Below are 20,672 nucleotides of genomic sequence, written 5' to 3' on the forward strand. Positions count from 1 at the left end.
TTGCAGGGCAAAACCTACACACGGAATGAGAAATACAGTTTTCATGCCCATAACCTCTAATTAGAGTCCATCTGGATTTAGTAAAAATACAGTTTGTGTGAGTGCATATGTGTCTCAGTAGAACATATAAAACATAATTTTAATGTATCCTGTGTTAATATACAGGCTTGCATTAATTGTAGACATAATTTACTGAACCCATAATGTATACCATCTGAGCAGCCAGCTATGCAGTCTAAACCCAAACTATATGGATGAATCCAAACTTTAACTTCTTAGGCTCTACTGTTCCAGATCTGCAAGAGATCATATGTCCTCTAGGGTTTTCAAAACCACAAGAAAATGTTTTAATCTACTTTGCATATCTCTTGAAGGCTTATTACTGGAGAGTCAGCAGTTTACTTGAACACCTTTGGGTCTCAAAGAAAAAGCTTTATGCCAGTCTCAGCCCACACAGAGCACGGGGCACTGTGTCCAAGCTGTTATCTTACAGCAGGTATCGGCTGGAACTGGTTGCTGTCAATGGACGAGGAGAGGGACCACGCAGTGAAGTGCAAGAGTTCACATTGCCTGAAGGAGGTATGTCATTCTAATGTAGCGTTTGGATTGGGACAATTTTTTCTATTTTTCTTCCACCTCTTAGTCACAAATCTTTATCTTTGAGAACATATTGTAGTATTACAGACTAACAAGGCTAAAGAAAAAGCCCATACTGACTTTTAACTACTAGTATATTTACAAAGTTGATATTTTATAGTTCAGTCAGAAAAAAGATTTATCAAACAGCATTTATTTTGGCACTTATGTTTTATGTGCACAACAGTGGGAATTATTTATTTGTAAGTATCTGGAGTTTGTAGAGCACAAATGTGTATTTTAGGATAACTTTAATATCATACAAAAATGAAATACAAATAAAATACATTCTGTCTGAAATTTAAATTTACCATGTACATTTGACTGGAACAAAGCAATATCCCTATCTTAGCATCAGTCTCCTCTTTGTCCACTACCCATTAGCTGGCACTGTTTGTGGTTGTGACTACTCATGTAATTTTTCAGCTGAATGTGACCTTAAAGTTAGAACCCCCACCCATACCACTGTGGGGACTCCACATTGAAGTAATTGAAATGAGAATCCCTTTTGCTCATTACTTGTTGTATAACAAGTTGGATAGGCTTAAACAGTATCTGATATATTTGTATTTATTTTAGAAATCAATGTTTGTTTATTTTTATTTATTTGTATTTGTTTATTGGCGTAGTGCACTGATCTATATACTGACCAATTTCAGGCTCAGCCAGGGTGAAATACAAAACATTTCATGAACAAAAATGCAGAAATGTAAGCAAAAACAGAATAATACAGACTAATAACATAAAAAAATGTGTATGTATATTCCAGTGAATAAGCACAGTACATTGTACAATCAAGTAGAGTGTAATGTACAATATATACATTAGTTTCTAAAAAGGGTCACGCTTCAGTGAATCGTGAGAGAGGAGACAAGACTCAGAAAGAAGAAAGGTCAGGTGACCTGTCCTGGGTTGAAACAGAAGCATTTGGCTTGGATGAAGAAGTGCTTTTTGAGCTCCATTCTGAATTTGGAATACATTTTTGTGAAGTCTAGTTGCAAGGGGAGCAAATGTGTGGAATTGGAGTAGTTTGCAGAGTTGGGCTTCTAAAAGTAGGTTAGAGCTTTGGTTTATGGATAGCTATGTGGCTGTTTCTATGGTGATACAGTGATGTTCACACAGAGACGAATTTGTAATGCATCAGTAGATGTTGTTAGAGATAGTCTGGAGTGTGACAATGTTTTCCTGGAGGCAGAAGCAAAAATTGGGAGGCCATGTTCAAGTTGAGAAAGGAGAACTCCTTTGCCAATGGCTGCTCTAGCTGCTTGGGATGTAAAAGAGAATATCTTTTTGACCTAGAAGAGTAGGGAGTTTGTTTTGGCTCTCACTTTTTCTTTGTGGAAATGGAAGTTTAGTGATTAGTCAAGGCATAGTCCTAGGTATCTGAAGGTGGAGGTTATCTCTATGGAATGGTTGTGTAGGTCAAAAATAGTTAACAAGACAGGTGTTTGGTCACAACAAAAGCATATTTTTTCTTCTTGGTGGGGTTAATGTTGGGATTTCTTTGTATAACCTTGATAAGTTTCTTCTTTTGAATTTCAAGTTTGTAGTCACAGACCTGAAGATGGCAAGGTAAGGCAAGTCAGTATCTACTATGCTGTCACTGTGTAGAATGCTGGCCTTGACCTCAATCTTTTAGCAAAGTCTTTTTCATGGATCCCACTTACCTGTTGAGTTGAAAGTCTGTCATTTCTTAACACTGGATTAAGAGTAGTATGGGTACATTTATATTTTGTAGCAAAGCTTTAATTATTTTTTACAAAATTAAATTGAACATTTTCATGAAAGCACATTACCTACCATACATATAAAATATACACACACACACACACACACAAAAAAAAAAAAAAATATATATATATATATATATATATATATATATATATATATATATATATATAGCATCAGACACACATCTTGAATCAGAGCAGCAACACAAACTTCTTAACGGTGGTTCTGGTCTTTTAAAATCGCAGTTTTCCACTATATCTGAATCACTTACCAGATTTTAAATGTAATAAAATAAAAAATCACTATATGTAAACACTCTTTGGTCAAATACTGGCCAATATTATCTGTATATAAATTGCAGACTTTCTGAAAGTAAACCTTGAAATACCTTTTAATGAACTTTCAGGGCCAAATTGCATCTACTTCTGTAAACTCCACCAAGAGAAAAGTTATACAGTTCTCTGTCAGGTGTGCCTGCAGGAAAATTAAATATGCTCATGGAGGACAAGATAAAAGGCCTGAATAGCAAATCTTCCAGAAACTTATCGGAATGATTGCAGGTACCTTGAAGAACTATTCAAGAAATTCAAGAAGAGTGGGGGGACTGAAGTAGTACTACTTCACAAAGGTGACACAAGAATTAAATTAGAAGAACAGAAAAAAAGAATAAAAGAAATTAGAAGAACTACAGAGCCATTATCTTCAGATCCTTTACTGACCCCTCCATCCATCTCATGATTATCCTCCTTTGGTGTTGGATCAGAGCCAGCAATATATCACTCAGTAGCTTCTCCAGAGCTTAAGCTTCATTTCTCCCAGAAAGTTCTCTGCTTCCTTTTGATCTCTAAGATCTTGTTTACAACTCTTAGAACCAGATGTGATCCTCCAGTCCTAGACTTGCAGAGCTCAAGATGACTGATATTTCATGAAGTTGATCATATTGATCACTTCTGCAGTAGCCTTAGCTATATGGGTTATATCCTGCCAAGGATATAACAGCTGCCCAGCTTCCAAAGCTTCAGGGCATCATGCATGCATCCAAGACATTAGGCAACTCAAGCTGAATTGACTAAAAGACAGGTTTGAGCACAAAGCCCTTCAGACTTTTACTTCCGTCAAAGATTATGCTCCTCTGAGGCTTTTGAAGATCGATGGTCTGCTTGTGCTTTCTATTGCTGGGCAGATACGTTCCCTTTGGGGGAAAAAATTCAATTTTCTTAATTTTGTTAATGTTGTATTACTTTCCTTCCCCTTCAGGAAAGTTATGTCTCCAAACTGTAATGTAATTTTAAAGCACGTTTTTTTCTGTTAGCTTAAAAGTGGTGTAAAGTAACTGAATTTTTTTTTTCTGTGGAGAAGTTGTGTTTTTTATTTTATTTTTATGAGGCTGGCAAAAACTTTTAAGTGCTTTTTACTGTTTTTTCTGTCAAAAAAGTAACTTTCATAGATTGGTTGTGTTTAATCAGAATTACAGTTTGTCTTCCTTGGGAAACAGGCACTATTTTCATCTTTACCATAGAACAGGCTACCAGTCCCATGCCAATCCTCCTTCCAGCCAAAAAAAAAAAAGAAAAAAAATTAAGAAACAGCCTCTTCCACCACATGAGGCTTGCAGTTTGCCTCAGCCACAGGTAGCTAACACTGATGTGGCCCATTTGTTGTACTTCAAACCACTCATCTTTTACCCCATATCCTTCTAGTGTAACACCTAAAGCCACTATGGACTGGGGGTTAAACATGCCCTCTATGGCTGTTTGGATCCCCTTGGTGGGCAAGGGAGAGGGAACATGGAAAGTTTCCCTGTTGTGTCAGAATGCTGTGTCCATCCCTGGGGAAAGTACAGCTGTGTAAGATCTTACCATCATGGTAGATGTGAATGAGTTGTCTTAATTAGTGTATTTATTCAGTTGCCCACTTTTTTCCCCCTTCTCCACAATCTACCAGTGAGAAGGTGCTGCCCACAATGCATGTGCATAGCCAACTCAGATTTTATTTGGATAAGACTAAGGCTTTCCTTAAATCTGCTCAGCTGTGTCCTCTCATCCTAGGTCCTTAGAATTGGCTGTATTTAAGCAAACTATTTCTTCTCAGATTTATAAAGCAGTTTCTATTTGTTATTCCTTTCATGGTAAGAGCCTTCCTTCTTCTGTTATGGCTCATTTTTTTACAGCTGTGGCTTCTTCTGGTGCTTTTTTAATGGTTTGGATACTAACTCTATTCTTGAGGCAGCTACCTGGACTTATATGCATACGTTTACCAAGCACTACAAGTTGGATTGAATTTCCAGATCTAGAGCTGGCTTTCCTAGGGCCATGCTTCATGGGTTCCTCGAGAGATCTGCTGGTTCTTCCTCCTCCCTCTTTTCTTCCTGAGCATTTGCGCTGTCTGTTTTGTAATGAATACTGCAATAGTGAAATGGAAGGACATGGTGTAGTTGTGTAAGATCTTTCCATTTAAAAAAGAAACCATGTTGCCATATAGTTAGACTGCTAAATCACTTTATTAATAATGTGCTTTCATCCATTCCTTTTCTCTGTTTGAGACTTCTTCAGACATTGATTAAAATCTAAGACTGCCTTATAAAATTTAAACTAAGCCACATGATTCCAGCCAAAAAAAAAGACTTTCCCTTGAAGGCATATGCTTCTTGTGATTTAAGGTCCTGCCTAAAAACAAGATTAGTTTATTAAAATGTTTAATTAAGTCCTAAAATTTTAAACACGGAGTGTGAACTAGCAACTTTGTAACATTGTGGATACTGACTAAATTTCAAACATTGTTTCAAATAAAAAGTCTTTATGAACATTTAAAAATATGTATGAAGTTTTAGCCTTGTACTTAAATAAAAACTGTTAAATGCAAGATGGATGTGGAATGAATAATTAAGTTGGACCCACAAACCAGATGTGTATAAAAATTGCTTCAAAATTAGATGTGTATATTTAACCTCCTGGGTAGCGAAAGTTAAATACTATCTATTTAGTGCCTTATGTTTCAAAATAGAGCTGATGGAGCAGTGATCATTCAGACCAGGCCAGTTGCAGGAGTTCAAATGCAACTGCCAATAAAGTCCTCTTTTTTCCAAAATAACTGTCCATACCCTCCCCCTTGGTGTTCTTACCCACCTTTTCTATGTCCACAAATTTAAAGTTCTGTCCTGGATACATTTGAACATGTTTGCACAATGCATTGATTTATTTGTTTTTCCTGATATTGTATTCATGCTCATATATTCTCTCTTGTAATTTACGTTCGGTTTTGCCAATGTAAAAGCTGGGACAACATTGGCACAATGCATAAGATACATCCTCAGTCGTATCACAATCATATCTCCCTTGTATGAGACATTTCATCCCCTGAATGGAATATTCTTCACCCGTATGGAGGAATTTACAATAGTGGCAATGACCACATTTTCTCATGGAAGGATTCATAATTATTTTGTAATCAAAAGGTTTCTCAAAGATATTCCTGAGTGTAGTACCCTTCCTGTAGACAATCTTAGGAGTGTCCACTACACTTTCTCTAACTTGAGTGTCCTTGCCCACAATTACCCAGTTCTTGCTTAAAATCTACCTCAGTTTCTCATAATCACTATTAAAGGTGATGATAAAAGAATTTATGAAAGGGCAAGTATCAACCTTTGATTGTAGTGAATTCTGTATTACGGAAACCTCGGGCCGTTCCTCCATGCGGAGTACTGAGCAAAATTTCCCATTTCCCTTTTTAGTTGTACTTCTGTATAACATTGTCCAACAAGTCGTCTGGATGGGTCTATATTAGATCAGCGAATGCTTAAAAAAGTGAATGCTGATTGATCGAACTTATGTAAGCGAAAGCTTGAAATATCAAAGCAACAGAAACCTGAATTTTTTCCTAGGGAAAGAATTTGGTTGTCCGTTTCTGTTGCTTGGGTATTTTCAGTGCTGTGGTGGAAAGTTATGGGTCGGGTTCTGGTGCGATTGTGTGGATTTGAGTGTTAGGGCGGATTAGGTGAGTTAGGGTTAGGGCGTGGGTTAGGTATGTATGCGATTGTGTGGACGTGAGGGTTAGGGCAGGTTAGGTGAGTTAGGGTTAGGGAGAGGGTGAGGTGAGTGTGTGATAGTGACGGACCTTAGGGTTAGGGTTTGGGTTAAGGTAAGTGGATAGTTAGTGGTGTGTGTATAGTTTAGTGTAGGATTAGGTGTCAGATTTTAGGTGTATTTGTGTGGATTGCTGTTTGTTTGGTCTGCTTCTGTTGTGTGTATGTGTTTTGGATCAGCAATTTTTTCCCTAGGAAAAAATTCGCTGTTGTGACAGTTCGAGATTGTAAGCTTTCGCTGACATAAGTTCGATCAATCAGCATTCGCTTTTTTAAGCATTCGCTGATTTAATATAGACCCTTCTAGATATCCTCTCCTTGTGAACATGTGGCTAAGACTGGTACAGTCCTCCAAAAAATGACAGTCTAGAGTGGTCATTTGTGCCATCCGTACTATTTGTCCCTTAATGACAGCTCTCTTTTGATGGTAGGGATGTGCACTTGTGAAATGCAAGAAGTTGGTGGAATAAGTAGTTTTCATGTAGATGCAAGAATTGTATCTGTTATTTTCAAGATCTTTTTCCAATAGGACATCCAAGTAAGCTACCTTGTTGGTTTGAATTTCATGAGTAAAATTTAGGAAACTGGTGGTTTGGTTGATGTATTCCAAAAATTCTCCCATCTTTTCCTTAGTGTCCCTCCATACAATAAAAATGATTCATTAAACTGGTGGTTGAATAAATATTTACAGCCATTACCACATTAGCAAAAAGGGAGACTACTGGAGACCCCATGACTACTCCACTATTTTGTATGAAATACTGATGCATTTGTTTTTCAAGACCACTTCAAGAATTTCTCATGCAGATTGATTGTTTCCTGTGGTATTCCTTTAATCATCAGGAATTCAGTCAACCCATGCACACCAAGTTCCTGGGGGATGACAGTATATAGATCTTTTAAATCAATGGTGATAATTATATCTTCAACATGAAATTCCAAGTTGTTTATTTTATTGAGAAAGTCCCAGGAATCCTTGCATATATGAACTTCTTCCTTTGTTAGATGTTTTATTTTTTTGTCCACAAATTTGGCATAAGCACTTGTAATTGAGTTTCACCCATCGACTATAGGTCGCATAGGAGGATTCCTGATGTTTTTATGAATTTATGGGACCCCAGGCAATGTTAGAATTGTAAGAGATAATACATTGAGGGAGTTATACTCATCCTTATTTATATGTCCATTGATGAACATGTCCTTAATTTGGGTCCTGATATTGTTATTTGCCCCTTAGAGCTTGTTCCTTGACTTCAATTCATGGTTGTCTTAATTTAAAATGTCAGATATTCTCCGATTGTATTCATGTTTATCCATAATCACCAAACCTTCCCCTTATCTAGTTTCATGATTCTTGTCCTCTGATTCCTAATGAATTCCAGTTGTTCATGTTCATACATACTCATGTTGGAATTCAATTACTTTGTTTTGTGAGTCATGATGTTCCTAATATCTAGTTTGAAAACATTTTCATATAATTGTATAACTGGGTGTAGGGGGGGTTATAGATGCTAGGAATTATGAGTTTGTTAGTGTTTTCCATAGTATTGAGAAGCATCATTTTAAAATTTAGTTTTCTTAAGTAGAGTTTCAGGTCCATAAGTGTCAAAGTGATATTTGCTTTTCTTGTTGGAATTATGTGATTATTGTTTGAGTTCACAGTCATAATCACAGTCATAACCAAAGTCCCCCCATGGATGTCCCTTTAGAATACCCTTTACCAAGACGATTGGAGAGAATCAGGGAGAGGAACAGGAACAACTAATGCAGCAACAGCAATCATACACACCCTCCAGAAGAAACCAATGACAAGTCAACAACAGAAACCAACCTCTTCAGTTCCACCAACAGCCCTGACAGAAATGGACACAGAAGAAATAAATATACTGACTAAACAGGACAGCAATAAGATACATCAAGATAGTCTTAAGATCATAACCAACAATGAAGAGGACCTTAAAGTGTACAACTTTTCCACAGTCATAATTGACAAGGAAATGGTGAACATGTTCTCCAAAGGACTGATGCTCGTTCCAACAAGAAAAGTGAATATCGCTTTGACACTTATGAATGTTAAACTCTATCTAAGAAAACTAAATTTTAAAATTATGTTCCACAATACTTTGGAAAGCACTAACAATCTCAGAATTTCTAGCATCTATAATCCCCCCACACCTAGTTCTACAATTGAATGAAAAAGTTTGCAAATTGGATATTAGGAACACCAGGACTCATAAAAGGAAGGAATTAAATTTCAACATGAGTACGTATGAATGTGAACAACTAGAATTCATTAGGAATCAGAGGATAAGAATAATGAAACCAGATAAGGCAGGAGGTTTGGTGATTATGGATAAACATGAATATAATTGGAGACTATTTGACATTTTAAACAAAGACAAGTATGACCTGAAGTCAAGGAATGAGCTCTCAGGGGCATATAACAATATCAGGACCCAAGTTTAGGACATGTTCATCGATGGACATACAGATATGGATAAGTATAACTACCTCAGTGATGTATCTCCTACAATTTGAACATTGTTTGGAGTCCTGAAAATTCATAAAAATGTCAGGAATCCTCCAATGTGACATGAAGTGGATGGGAGAAACGCAATTACGAGTGCTTGTCCCAAATTTGTGGATGAAAAATTAAAATGTCTAATAAGGGAAGAAGTTCATATATGCAAGGATTCCTGGGACTTTCTCAATAAAATAAAATAAAGAACTTAGAATTTAATGTTGAGGATATATTTATCACCATTGATGTAAAATATCTATATACTGTCATCCCCCAGAAACTGGGCATAGAATGGTTCACTGAATTCTTGATGATTAAAGGAATACCACAGGATACAATCAATTTGCATGAAGAACTTCTCAAAGTGGTCTTGAAAAACAACTATATCATATTTGAGGGGCAGTATTTCCTAGAAAATAGTGGGGTAGCCACAGGGTTTCCAATAGGCTCCGTTTTTGCTAATGTGGTAATGCCCCAGTGGGAACATAAATATTTATTCAACCTCCAGTTTAATGAATCCTTTAGACTATAAATCTGATAACTTGATGACATTTTTATTGTATGGAGGGACAGTAAGGAAAAGGTTGGAGAATTTTTGGAATACAGCAAAAACACCACCAGTTTCCTAACTTTTTACTCATGAAATTCAAACTAAAAAGGTAGCTTACTTGGATGTCCTATTAGAACAAGATCTTGAGAATAACAGATACATCTCTCACATCTACAGAAAAACTACTTATTCAAACGACTTCTTGCATTTCACAAATGCACATCCCTACCATCAAAAGAGAGCTGTCATCAAGGGGCAAATAGTAAGGGTGGCACAAATGACTACTCTAGACTGTCATTTTTTGGAGGAGTGTACCAACCTTAGAAACATGTTCACAAGGAGAGGATATCCAGAAGACTTGTTAGACAATCTTATACAGAACTACAGCTAAAATGGGAAACAGGACATTTTACTCTAATCCTGCACACTGGGGAATGGCCCAATGTTTCCGTAATACAAAATTCACTACAATCAAAGGATGATACTTGCCCTTTCACTAATTGTTTTATCACCACCTTTAATAGTGATTGTGAGAAATTGAGGTGGATTTTGAGAAAGAACTGTATAATTATGGAAGAGGATGCCCAAGTTAGAGAAAGGGTAGGGGACATTCCTAAGATTTCTACAGGAAGGGTACTACACTCAATAATATCTTTGAGAAACCTTTTGATTACAAAATAATTACAAATCCTTCCATGAAAAAATGTGGCCATTGCCACTATTGTAAGTTCATCCATACCTGTGAAGAATATTCCAGTCAAGGGATGAAATATATCATACAAGGGAAATATGATTGTGACATGATTGGTGTTGTATAAGGTGCACTGTTCCAATGTTGTCCCAGCTTTTATATTGGCAAAACCAAATTTAAATTATGAGAGAGAATATATAAACATGAATAAGATATCAGGAAAAACAAACAAACCAGTGTTTTGTACAAACATGTTCAACTATATCCAGAACACCACTTTAAATTTGTGATCATAGAAAATGTGGGTAAGAACACCGGGGGGGGGATCTTTATTGGCAGTTGCATTTGAACTCCTGCAGCTGGCCTGGTTTGAACACACATTGCTCCATCAGCTCTATTTTGTAATAGATAATATTTAGCTTACACTACCCAAGAGGGTAAATATACATCTAATTTTAGAAGCAATTTTTATACACATCTGATTTGTTGTTCCAACATAATTATTCATTCTGCATCCATCTTGCATTTAACAGTTTCTATTTAGGTAAAGGTCTGAAACTTCATACATATTTTTAAATGCTGATACAGACTTTTTATTTGAAACATTGTTTGAAATTTAATCAGTATCCATAATGTTACAAAGTTGTTAGTCGACACTCCATGTTTAAATTTTAGGATTTAATTAAATATTTTAATATGCTGATCGTGTTTTTAGGAAGGACCTTAAGTCACAAGAAGCATATGCCTTTAAAGGAAAGTTTTTTTTTTATTGGAATCATGTGACTTAGTTTACATTTTATAAGGCAGTCTTAGGTTTAAATCAATGTCTGAAGAAGTCTCTTAAACAGACAAAAGGGACAAAAGCGCTTATTAATAGAGTAATTTAGGGGTCTGTTTGGCTACACCATTTCTGTTTTTAAAGTGTAAGTGTCTTGTCTGAATTTAAGATCTTACCATAACGGTAGATGTCCTTCTCTTCAGTATTGCAATATTCACTCCCTCTTCCTTTTCTCTTCTGGATGTATTCAGTTACCTCTCTACTCCTTGGACTGGGATTCCTACTAGGGCTGTCAGTTCGGAGGTTGGTACATCCAGATGTCAACTTTATGCCCTATGCTATAACCAGGAAGAATACATGTGACGTACAACATACCTTAAAGCAACCTAAAGGCTTTGGTATACTGGCTGGACTTCGGTCCACCCTTGGCAGTGGATCCCTATTGTAATGAATACTGCAGCAGTGAAATGGAAGGACATGCTGCTGTTCCCATTAGTAATATGGTTATTCCTATTTTTCCTGTTAAAAAAGAAACAGAAAACCAAGCATGTATCTACTGCTCCTCAATTTTTTTTGGGATAAAATTAGTTTTTGGGTCTGGCTCAGGGTTTAATTCAGGCTATTGATCCTTCTTGTAAAGTTGTTTATGATAAGATAAAGAAGGATTCCTCTTTTCCTGAAAAAAAATCAAGATTCTGTATCTGAACAGAAAGATATAGAGATGGATACAGTTGTTTTTCCCTCAGATTTCTGATTCTAAGACAATTGATAGAATTTGTTAGTGTTTTCAGGAGGAGAACATTAAGATTTCTCAGTCCAGCCAAAAAACTATGAGTAACATAGGATTTTCCAGAACATACACCCATTTCTCCTGTTGCCTGCTTTAGAGGATGTGTGTTTTACTGTTTGCAGTTTCCTGACAGTGAGCTAGCTATCCCTAAAAAAGTAGACAGGCTGTATACATTCCTCAGTCTATGAAATTATTAAAAACGTTTCCCAAACCTGACCCAGCAGCTTCAGCTTTAGTGGATCCCACTGTTGCTAAGCACAGTTAATTCAAATCCTACTCTGTCTGATAAGGATTGAAAAAAATTATTGAAATTTATGGGAAAAAGTCTATACTTCCACAACTTTGATTTTCAGAATTTTGAATTGTCATTCTCATATGTTAAAGTTTGTCTTAACAAATTGTGCATGTCTAAGGAATGTTTTATCTGCAGTTTCTTTTTGTGAGGAAAAATGCAGTTTAGATAGCAGTTTCTTCCATTGCACAGGCCAATAGTCATTGCTTACAGTTTGTATGACTGTTAATAATTCTTCCAGTGCTATGCCAGTGAACTAGTCCGTTACCTTAAAGTCTGAGGTTAATACAGAATTAGAAATGACACAAAACACCAAGGCTCAAACTTAACAATTTATTAAACAAAAACGTACTAAATAAACAGAAGAAAACTAATAAATCATGTACTTACAAGCATACGCATAAACAAAATCATCTTTGCCACTGATAGGGAGACTTCAGTCCTATCCAGTGCAGCTATCTGTTCAGTCAAGGCAAGGCCGACACTGGCAAAATGGCTCTATGCTCAGTTCAGGCTGGTATGTGATCAAATCTGGATGATGATTTCCATTTTAGCCTTTGAGCTTTTTATAGTCTTGAACCAACAATAAGGTCAATAGGTTCAACTAATGACATATAGATCACAAGCTTATCATGAGTTGATGGAATATTTTAGAAAATTACAGATCATTTCCTAAGTTGTAAACAAGTCTCGTAATGTCTGGTCTTATGCCTTACTTCCCTTTTCCAAAGAAAAGTTAGCTCACAAACTTGTGATATAGTTCCTCATTGGAATCCCCCATATTCTGGTAAACATCTTTTAGGCTAATACAGGTCAACAAAAGTTCGGTTATACCAGTAATCAGTGAGCAAGGCCTGCTCTTAAGCATATTGTATTGTTACAATATTAGCAGCATATAGTGAGGTAGATAATCAAACATGCACAGTGGTATGTGGCTCGAGGCATAACTAAAACCAGGTAGACTGTGTGGATCCTTCACAGACTACCCCTTGCATCGAGCAACATATGCTATGTATCTGTTATGAGAGTTAAAACTGACAACATTAATTTGTATCTTCTCATTACTTTACAGTAAATGCAGCATGACACTAAGCAAAATAACACTGAAACTATTGTGGTCAATAGTAAGGGATGCAATAACAAATTAAACCACACTGAAGCTTTAGATGACCACATAAAAATATCATACCAGTGTGAAACAGTTATATCCTGTATTTCATTTGCAATTTTTTACAATGGTACCTTTATCTTTAATCATTTTAATTACTGTTCGATGCGCATCATTTAGTGTTTTATTTAATAGTTGCAACACTATTTGTCCTTCCTGCTTGATCTGTAGAAAGTCCGGGTGGACTAGAGATGGCCATCTAAAAGTGTGTAATGGTTCTAAGCTAGCATTAAATTTGATGTCCATCCATTTAGTCAATCTAATAAGTTCTCTAGCACAAAAATCAATAATTGCATGGATATTACTTTTACAGTATGCTCCACCATTTGTGATTATCCCATCACTGCAGACTAATTTACAGGTGGATATTACACAAACTGTGGTATCATTTAGTTGGTAGATGTCCATACCATTTACTATATACCTGTGCCAGGTGCATTCCCCAGTTCCATTATGTAAGCATGGGTGAGGTTTCATTTTCACCATCATGCATACCCACCCCTGGGGCCAGGTCTCACAACCTGCCAAATCAATGGGTACATCATTATAATCAATCAAAGTAGACACAATTTGAGGTACCCACAAATTATTTCCAAATTGCAAGGGCAATGTAACAAATGGACAGACCTGCTTTGTTCCTTTTTTACTAGCAAGATAGACAAAAATCAGTATACAAGACTTATTTTCACATGCAAAGTCTATTGACTTTAACCATTGATATAGTTGCAGTTCCCTTTGCCAATGGGCTGCCTTTTTAACCCCCAAAGTTTGAGTAAATTGCAAATACTGTTGATTAGCAGCCAATTGAGATAGAATACAAAAGGTTTGATTTACTTCTGTTGTGAGGTTATTTAAAATCTGTTCTGCATATGTATTAGCATGTTCAATCCACCTCCACATGACAGTTTGAGCTAAAATACTGTCTACTGTTCTTTGTCCCAGTTCGGGATCATGATCTGCTAGTAGCTTAAAGGCCATATTTAGGTCAGTACCCAAATGGCCCAATTTGCTACTTAGGGTATCTATATCTACACTGTTTAAGAATCCAGTCCCTGTTCCGACTGCACCTAGTGCAGTACCAAGAATACCTGTAACATCACGTTTATTCCTTTTATATTTGTAATGTCTATATTTGATATGCAAGGGATTAACTGGCCATAATTCTACAATTTTACAATGTGGATACCTGGTAGTGATATCTACTGCTGTCATGTTAATTATCATTTTAATACATTGTATAACTCTAGCACTACTTACAGTTTTACATCCTCTTGTATACCTTACCGGTTCTACCTTACATAGTCGACAGTGCAGAACACCGACAACGCAATCATCGATACCACATAATCGACAGTGCATAAACGCGACACCTCACATGCCCGACAACGAAATAACCGACGGTTCACAAACACGAAACCTCATACGCTGCACACACCACAATAACAACAATCAACAAACAAAACACATCCCCTGTCCAAAAACCACACACACAACACAGGCACACCAAAATCCTTACAAACCCACACTAAACCTCACATACACAACTATCTACAACCCTAACCCAAACCCTAACCCTAAGGTCCGTCACTATCACACACTCAGCTAACCCACACCCTAACCCTAACTCCCTTAACCCACCCCTAACCCAAAGACTTTCACTACCGTACACTTACCTAACCCGCACCCTAACTCTAACTCACTTAACCTGCCCCTAACCCAAAGACTTTCACTACCGCACACTTACCTAACCCGCGCCCTAACCCTAACTCACTTAACCCACCCCTATCCCCACAGACCGTCAATATCCACACTTACCTTACTCGCACCCTAACGTCCGTCACTACCGCATACTTACACAGCCTTTTCTCATGTCGGTATCCTCGGCGTCGGTGTTTTCATCCGTCGGTCTTCTGCATTTTCGATCTTCTGGCAATTGCGATTGCGTTGTCGATGTTCTGCACTGTCGACTATGTAAGGTAGAACCACCTTACCACATGTCCCAAACCATCAAATACAGTTGAACTATTGTCCATGGCATATATCTCCAAACTTGGAGATAGGGTCTATGCGGTGTCATTTTCCCTTTGAAATTCAGCTATGCAGGAGGAATCTAATGGAAACTTGGCCAGTGGAAATCCTGACTCATTTCATTTTTGGTATAAACCTCCAAAAGGGTTGGAAGCACACTTTTCAGGATATCTATCACAGTTTAGTCAACATACAGTTGTGATGTTCTCCGTCTGAGTGATGCTCCAAGTTAGGGTAGGTTTTGGTGTCACCGCATATAGATCATCCCCCAATTTCCAGTAAAAGTCACAGTCTGCCATTAGATTTGCAACATCTTCCTCATCAAATAGAAGGATAGGATCAAGACAGTCATAAGGTCCATCTAAGCGTTGTCATCGGAAAAGGTTGGCACCTTCCCACACAGTGGCAATAATCTATGGAGAGGAAAGTACAATGGTTGTTTAGCAGAATCAAGTAATACTAAAACATTATCTCCAGGTCCATCACAAATCGCAGTCCCATGTTCATTTGGCTGATTGGGTGTAGTCACTATAACTCTCATTCCCAGCCATTTGCTTGGTTTAGTATCACAGTCTTGTAGCAAAATAACAGCATCTTGATGCATACAAATTTCTACTAAAGATTGTCCTTTTTGAATCATCTATGTCTTGTTATCTAAATTGATAGCCTTTACTATCACTTCCCGTTCTGGCTCCCATAATGCAAAAACCTCCCAATTTTCCCCTAATAGTCCTTTTTGCCCCCAGTGCCAATTTTCTGGGAGATAGTTTCCAACCTGTCTCAACTACTACTATATTTTGTGCTGGCACTCTTTGTTCAGTCAATGTGCATAGCCAGAACCAGGTTTGATCAGAATTTGTCAAAACAGGGCATATGGGTTCAGCTTTTCTAATGTCAAAATACAACAGTTGGACCGAATGTCATTCATATGCATTTGCAAAGGGGTTCCTTGATGCTTTCGAGGCCTATTATTCAGCTGGCTCACAGCTAATTTTAATACCTTTTCCCAGCCTCGTAACATTCCATCACTTGTATTCTTTCGGATTTGTTCTTTAAGTAGCCCATTATACCTTTCAATCAAACCAGCAGCTTGAGGATGATATGAGATATGCAGCACCCATTGAACTCCATTTTCCTTTGCCCATTCTTGAACTTCTACTCTGGTAAAGTGACTGCCTTGGTCACTTTGGATTTCACTGGGAATCCCATATGTCACACATAATTTATTCAATCCTTTTAACACTGCTTGTTGGTTTGCCTTTTTGCATGGGGACACCATTAGTAATCTTGAATAAGTGTCCACCATCGTTAGGCAATATTGCTGATTTTGATCCAGTGGTAAAGGACCAATAAAGTCTATTTGCCAGATTTGTGCTGAATGACTGCCTCGGTGAATGTGTCCACATGCTTCTGCCTGCAATTGCTTTTGTTTATTTCTTTGGCAGATTTCATACTGCTTTATAACATCTGTAGTTATTTCCTCATTCAACTGTATACCATGCCTTCATGCCCGTTCTATTGTTGCATCTCTTCCCAAATGCCCACTCCAATCATGGGCCCATCCTGCCAAACTAGCACTTTCAATCTTCTCTTCAGAAACACGTACTGCAGCCACCTTGTCTACCTGCTGGTTATGCCTCCTTTCATTTGTCACAAGCGATGCATGGGCATCTACATGTCCAACACTGATTTTGCATTGTTGAGCTTTTTCCCAAATCCATTGCCAATCTTCTGAGCCTCCCCACAGAGGTCTGCCATGGATCTTCCAATTCTGTTGTTGCCAGGCAGGTAACCAGGTTGTCAGTCCTTTAAAAACTGCCCAGCTGTCAGTATAGATGTACGCTTCATCTCCAGGTGATAAACTATCAATGACTAAGGCAACAGCTTGTAATTCTGCCTGATTCTTTGAACCAGCAGTACCTTCATCAAACATCATGGTTTCTGTTCATGGACAATTAGCCACCGCAGTCCAGCTTCTGCCATTTGATCCAATTTTAGCAGAACCATCAGTAAACCATGCATGTTTCTGTTTTTCTGCATCTAAATTATCAAATGGTGATGCTTCAATGATTGGTGACTTTGGAAGCTCATGTTGCTGTTGTTCTATCGCATCAGCATCATCCAAAATTACCAGTCCAGCCAACTGTTGTACTTGAGATACTCTAGGTACGATGTTGGCGCTTTCCTGTAAATACCATTTCCATTTTTGCACTGTCAAAGACTGTGCTATTAGAGTTTTCATTCAATTATTATCTTGTAACCACCCCTGGATTGGGTAGTCTATCTTAACTGTCACTGTTTGTTGTTTAGTTATTCCTTCCACATGAATCAATGCTATATCTAACCTGTGCTCTAATTAGGGATTTGGACCAAAATTCCAATGGTCTCTTTTTCCCTGTGTCATCCTTCTGTCATAGTCCCAAGACATAACATTATTGGCAACAGTTACTTCCAGGATAAAGGGTTGCTGTGGATCAATTGGGCCCAGCCCCACACTCTGCTGTAAGGCCTTTTTTGCTTCTTCGAAAGCTGTTTGCTGCTTGGGACCTCATTGGAAGTCACAATTTTTCCTTGTTACATAGTGAATGGGCTGCAAAATCAGTCCAAGGTGAGGTACAAACGCCCTCCAAAAGTCCATTGCTCCCAAGAAGGCCTGTGCCTGCTGTTTCATTTTTGGGACTGCAATTTTCTGAATACTCTCTAGTGCCACTGCAGGAATTTCTCTTTTTGCTCCATTTCAAATCATACCAAGGAGTTTTACTGATGTCCCTTGTTGTGTTTTATAATCATTCATAGCCCACCCTCTGCTCTGAAGGTGCTGAATTACAGTTTTTAATGTGATATCTACATCAGACTTTTATCCAGTAATCATTATGTCATCAATGTAATGAAAAATAGTCACTTTGTCCAGTTGTAATTTGGCTAGATCTCTAGCCACCAGTCAATGACACAGGGCAGGGCTGTACTGATATCCCTGTGGTAACATTTGGAAGGTGTACTACCTCCCCTCCCAAGTAAAAGCAAATTGGGCTCTGCTTTCTTCTGCTATTGGAATGGAGAAGAAAACATTTGCTAAGTCCAAAACTGCATGATATGGCCCAGCAGATGAAGACAATCTTTCAACGATTGTAACAATATCTGGAACAGCTGCCACTAAAGGTGGGGCCACCTTGTTCAGAGCTTGAAAATCTACGGTCATCCACCATGACCCATCAGGTTTCTTTACCAGCCACACCAGACTGTTGAATGGACTCATAGTTGGCTCAAGTATGCCAACCCGAAGCAGTTCTTGAATCGTTTCAGTGATCTCGGCGTGCCCACCTGGGATATGATACTGTTTGATGTTTACTATTGTTTTAGGTGTGGGAATGTAAAGTGGTTCCCACTTAGCAGTACCTTGGACTACAGCCTTAACTGCGTTGACTGAACAATGCTGCACTCCAAACCTAAATGGCCCTACAGTGGTTTCCAAAGTTCTACCTTTCAACACATCTATTCCTAAAATGTGTTCAGGTACTGGAGCTATTACTGTTTCAATGAAAATAGGAACACCATCCCCGAAAGCTATCTTAACCTTGGTTTTGGAACCTAGTGTTTTTGCCCCCCCCCCCAATAACCATCAGTCTCTACACATTGCCCACAAAATTTACGGGGGTCACCTGCAAAAATGGTTATTCCTGATCCTGTGTCTACCAGAGCCATTACATGTTGTGGCACTCCCCTCCAAAAAATGGTAAGAGGTACATAAGGGTGTCGGTCCCCAGGTGTAATTGCTCTTACTGTACCCCTAGCTACTGGGGACCTGCCTACTAGTCAATTTGTCTCTGTTTTTTCAACCGGGATTCTCCATTCCTTTTCTCCCCAATCTCTCTCATCACTGAATTCTCTCTTTTGCCACTGTGCTAACTCCTCATCAGTAGGGATGTCAGGATATAATTGATTCCACCCTACCTTCCCTTTAGTGGTACTTCTGGTTGGACTTTTTTGTAGAGGTTTGTTTTTTGCCTGTAGAGCTTGAGCCTTTCTCTTTTTGTTTTTGTTTCCATTTTTTATATAATTCCTCGGTAGCTATCCCATCTATTTCTGCAACTTCTACCCCCCCACCTTAATAGATCCAGAAACATTTGCTTTCTTGTTACTTTTTCACCAGATTTATCATTTGGTGTCTCTGCATTTGCTTTTCTAGCTCTTCTCTGTTCTTTTTCTTCCACTAATTCTGCCATTTGATTTAAAGTGACTATTACATCCCATACCTGCTATGGCTGCCATCAGCTGTCCTTTCCACCACTGTGGTGCATTTCTGATCAATTTAATTCTCATATTGCTGGTCATTATTTGTGCATCTGGTCCTTTCGGAAGCACTACTGCCCAATTCTTTAATTCCATTGAATAAATGTCAGCCAACATAGTCATTTCTCTTAACTGCTGTATTGCCTCTGCTATTGTTTTCCAAGACTTATGCTCATCGACTACTGCTGTAGCATCAGGCCAAGCAGCTTGGAAAGCCATAGCTAACCACACCACCAGTGTATTTACCTGGGGATCATCATGGTTCACATTGTTTACTATTTGCTTTAAACGTTGGTGGAACACCAAACATGCACATTGGTGCATCTCTTCAGCATTTAGAGACACTGCTTCTCCCCCTGTGTCCCAAACCCAAAGAAACCACACTAAAACAGTTTCCCCGGCTTTTGCTTATAGATTTGGATTACATTTAATAATTCAGCTTGTGTATAACTCCGCAACTCAACCTATTGTTGTGGCGCCACCCCCCCCCCCAGTGTACTGTCCCTTTCTCTCAATAAATGGACATGCCTCCACTGATGGGGAATTTACTATTTCAAAATCCCTATCACCCTCAGCAGTTGAAGGGAGATCACCTTCCCACTTCTCGGGGTCAAACTCTGCCTTACACAGCAAAGCACGAACCCAGGGCCTTGAGGGTGGATAGCATAGTTTTCTCCCATTTTGTTGTCTATGCTGTTGAATTATTTTAGTAGCTAGAGTCACTGAATTAGATTTCCAGTGTTCAGCTTCCTCTCCTACTTTAGCAAGTGTCATATCTGCCTTCTCCAAGGCATCTCTATCCAATCTGTGTGTATGTGTGTGTTCTTTACATTGCTCTTCTAACTCTAGGACTTTTTCTTTTAGTTTCTCTACATCTCTATCTAATTCCTAAATTGCCTCAAAAAACAGCCATCCGGCTGCTCCCACCCCTTCCTTCACCTTTTTCCCTTATCATCCAATTTTAGCTCTGATAGGGCCTTAGCTAGACTATTAGGGTCTTCCTTAGGTCTTTCTTGCAAAGGTTTTGGGGAAGGAGGGGGTGAAACTTGACTTAATACCTTAGCAAGAGGATCCCATCTCCCAATCAATGCTGGCATCATAGTACCAAAACCCACC

The 20,672-nt window shown here is 38.2% G+C and overlaps 1 protein-coding gene across 30 annotated transcripts in view; it reads left to right on the forward strand.

Annotated features, from left to right (window-relative positions):
- NFASC (neurofascin) overlaps positions 1–20,672 on the forward strand; it is a 2,999,343-nt gene that overhangs the window by 2,542,391 nt on the left and 436,280 nt on the right. For 24 of the 30 annotated variants that reach the window (XM_044076767.1, XM_044076768.1, XM_044076766.1 and 21 more), the window contains one exon: positions 375–579. The exons of the other annotated variants lie outside the window; for them this stretch is intronic. In XM_044076767.1, the coding sequence (XP_043932702.1) occupies positions 375–579 (205 nt within the window). The remainder of the gene's footprint in view (positions 1–374; positions 580–20,672) is intronic. 30 annotated transcript variants of the gene reach the window in all.

The sequence above is a fragment of the Protopterus annectens genome, chromosome 7.part0, assembly GCF_019279795.1.
Source record: "Protopterus annectens isolate FY-2018-M chromosome 7.part0, PAN1.0, whole genome shotgun sequence".
Classification (NCBI taxonomy): Eukaryota; Metazoa; Chordata; order Ceratodontiformes; family Protopteridae; genus Protopterus; species Protopterus annectens.